This window comes from Cajanus cajan, chromosome 2, assembly GCF_000230855.2.
Source record: "Cajanus cajan strain Asha chromosome 2, NIPB_CcT2T_4, whole genome shotgun sequence".
NCBI lineage: Eukaryota > Viridiplantae > Streptophyta > Magnoliopsida > Fabales > Fabaceae > Cajanus > Cajanus cajan.
Genome location: NC_138518.1, coordinates 75701510 through 75704641, shown reverse-complemented (window position 1 = coordinate 75704641; position 3132 = coordinate 75701510). Strand labels below are relative to the sequence as shown.

At 34.3% G+C, this 3132-nt stretch overlaps 1 protein-coding gene across 3 annotated transcripts; it reads left to right on the top strand.

The window, feature by feature from the left end:
- The first annotated feature begins 578 nt into the window (after nucleotides 1–578).
- LOC109806000 (GDSL esterase/lipase At4g10955) lies at nucleotides 579–2863 on the top strand. 3 transcript variants are annotated; one of them, XM_020368325.2, is made up of 3 exons: nucleotides 579–701; nucleotides 934–1080; nucleotides 1632–2863. In XM_020368325.2, exons 2-3 carry the CDS (start codon nucleotides 1019–1021, stop codon nucleotides 2599–2601), a joined length of 1032 nt encoding a protein of 343 aa, XP_020223914.1. In that variant the 5' UTR covers nucleotides 579–701; nucleotides 934–1018; the 3' UTR covers nucleotides 2602–2863. The 3 variants fall into 3 exon arrangements, with proteins under 3 accessions (XP_020223914.1, XP_020223913.1, XP_082925210.1); XM_020368324.3 differs by having other exon boundaries at nucleotides 696–832; XM_083069084.1 differs by lacking the exon at nucleotides 579–701 and having other exon boundaries at nucleotides 717–1080.
- Nucleotides 2864–3132: the final 269 nt, after the last annotated feature.

Here is a 3132-nt window from a genome sequence, read left to right as displayed (position 1 = left end):
TTTATTCAAATTTTGCCACTAACAAATAGTATTATTTGATTGATTATTTGGTGTATACTAATAAGATTAAAATTTATCATGTTGTAATCATATCATCTCATATTTTATTATATCTTTCTCCTTGATATGGTCATGGATTTTTAATGTGTTTCATTTGGTCAAGAATGTATTTTATTTATTATTAATTAACTAAACTCATATAAATAAATTATAATTAATATATTTTGTGGAAAAAAAACTTGTAAGAAACATTCATATTCATCTATATTCTATAACATATATAATTCATAATCTATATAATATATAAAGGTAATAGTTTGATAAATAATATTAAAAATTAATTATTTTAATAAATATAAAACTTTTATTAAAAATTTTAAAATTTAAAAGTCAAACACAATACTAATTAATTTAATAAATATTTATAATTTTTTAAATATTTTAATTAAATAAAATATAGAGATATAAAGTGTTTTAATTTATCAGTTTTTATAACAGAGGTGAAACAAAATTTTAATTTATTTTTTTTATAAAAAAGATAAAAGAGAATGTTATTCAACCATCAAAATTCAAAATATTTATTACTCTAAGGAGAATGACTAGAGCGTACGACGTCGTGGAGAAAACAGAATAAAACGGTGTCGGTTGGGGTTCTTTTGCGGTTGAAGCGGAGTACCTCAGATTCGCATCGAGATTCTAACGTCTGTAACCATCCTTTTTGAATTCTATTTTTCTTGGCTGCGATGCTAATATCCTTCTGTTCTACAAATGCATGTGAATTACAATTCTTCCTTTAATTCAACTCTAGAATCTCCGGTGTGGAATGCACCATGTAAAAATTTTATTTATTTTTTTCTTCTCCAACATTAAACTCTTGTTCTTCCCATTGTCAAGCATGCCATGAGTTTTATTTTATTGAATATCATTATGCAGGCTTTTGAGTTGCAGACAGATGCTGAGTACTGATCCATTTTCTCTCCTTTTTGACAATTTCTCAAGTTGCGTTTAGCAGGAAGCCATGGAATCTGAGAGGGAAAGTTTTGACCTCTCAGGACCTTTGCATCTAACTTATGTCTTATGGTAAGATCTATAAAACCAATCTTCCATTTTAATTTTTTCTTTTTTGGTATTTGTGTACCTTTTGATTCTATTGTTTCGTCTTCACCGTGTCTGGTGCATCAGTTGCATGATTGTACTCAATGGTATATATTCGGGATAATATGGTGAAACTAATATCATCAAAGGTTTTAAATTGCGGTTACAATTGTGGTTTGGATCAATGCGGTTGGTGCTGCCGCAATTGTGGTCATGTAGAACCCAAAGTTGTGACCGAGATTTCTGGTGTGGACCGTATTTTAAAACCTTCATGTGCATAACCCATGGGTTCTGATCTAGACATCAGGCAATATGTGGACCTGAATCCGGTTCCCAGGCAGAGAGGATATGTAGTATGTCTTTCAAGACCTATTTTTCTTCTTTAGACTGCATGCATATAGGGTATATTCTTTTTGCATAGAGCTTCAGTATTGGAAATTCTTTTGAATACTTGTACTTATATCCGAGGATTTGTGTTTTCTGTGCCCCTATTAGAAGTATTTGGCTTATACAAAGTCGTATTCTATCTAATTCAGGGATAATGCGTATCATCGAATGTCAGTTGCTTCTTGTTTGGTCCAAGGTGTTTACATTTTAGAAAGGGACAGACAAGAACAACGTGAAGGTTCAAAAGCTCTTGCACCGCCTTGGTGGACATTCTTTCACTTTCAGCTGCTCCGTCCGCTTGTAGACGATGTTGATTCTTCCATCTTTGGTGCAATATATGAGTTCAGGCCTCCATCATCTCAATCTAATGACACTGTGTATAGAAGTCCACGTTATGTGATTGCCTTTAGAGGGACACTAACCAAATCTCACTCAGTTTCTCGGGATATTGAGTTGGACATCCACTTTATCCGGCACGGCCTTCATCAAACTTCTCGCTCTGAAATAGCTATTCAAGCTGTTCGAAACATGGTAGCAACTGTAGGTGATTCAAATGTTTGGTTGGCCGGACACTCCCTAGGATCAGCAATGGCAATGCTTACTGGGAAAACCATGGCCAAGAATGCCCTGTTCATTGAATCTTTTCTTTTCAACCCGCCATTTGTATCCGCTCCAATTGAGAGAATTAAGGATGAGAGGGTAAAACATGGGATTCGATTTGCAGGCAGTGTGATTACGGCTGGACTAACCATTGCTATGCAAGCGAAGAAGCCGAAGGACTTATCTGTTGATCCATTTGCTGCTTTGTCTGCCTGGGTCCCATGTTTGTTTGTAAATCCATCTGATCATATCTGCTCAGAGTATATTGGATACTTTGAACATAGAAGAAAAATGGATGAGATGGGAGCAGGAGTCATTGAAAGGTTAGCAACTCAAAATTCACTTGGTGGCCTACTGATGAGTGCTTTTGGGAAGGAATCTGAACCCCTTCACCTTATTCCTTCAGCTTCTCTGACGGTTAATGTTACTCCTTCACGTGATTTCAAAGAAGCCCATGGAATTCACCAGTGGTGGAAACCTGACTTGATGTTAGAACACAAGCTCTACAATTACAAATAGTTATTTATTGGGATATATTCTGTTTTATTTTTTTTGGGGGGTTGTTGACTCTGGTTTTCAGGTGCAGACTGACGAAATTCATTTTGTATGAGCAAGGTAAATTATGAATAGTTGAATTGTCATTTTGTGTAAATTGATAGATAACTTAAGTGGCTGTTGTAACCTCTAAAAATTGAGGGGAACTTCTCTACGCTTTTAAGCCTTTAATGTATGTGCTGTTATTATTGTAAATTGATGAACAAAACAGTATTTGGTCTTTTAATTTCCTTATTCTTTGCTCATTAGTGCTTTTAATGTTACTTGTATATAGAATTTTGGGCTGAAAATTTGTTTACGCGCGGTTATCCCTGTGGGCAAATCTTTAGCCGAGGGACGAGATGGGCATTCTCAATTGACTTCTTTCTCAACCTTTCTCAGTATGAATTAGCTACTTTTCTTTTCGACCTCAGAAGGAAAAACTAAATTAGCTTCTTCACGATCTAAAATTAACTTATGTATAAATTTCTCATATGAGTTTTTCTATAAAAAAAA

What these genes read in the sequence shown, in the direction of transcription:
- LOC109806000 (XM_020368325.2), top strand. Translation starts at nt 1,019, where the DNA reads ATGGAATCTGAGAGGGAAAGTTTTGACCTCTCAGGACCTTTGCATCTA. An exon ending in CATCTAACTTATGTCTTATG is followed by an intron (nt 1,081 to 1,631) that starts GTAAGATCTATA and finishes TATCTAATTCAG; the next exon opens with GGATAATGCGTATCATCGAA.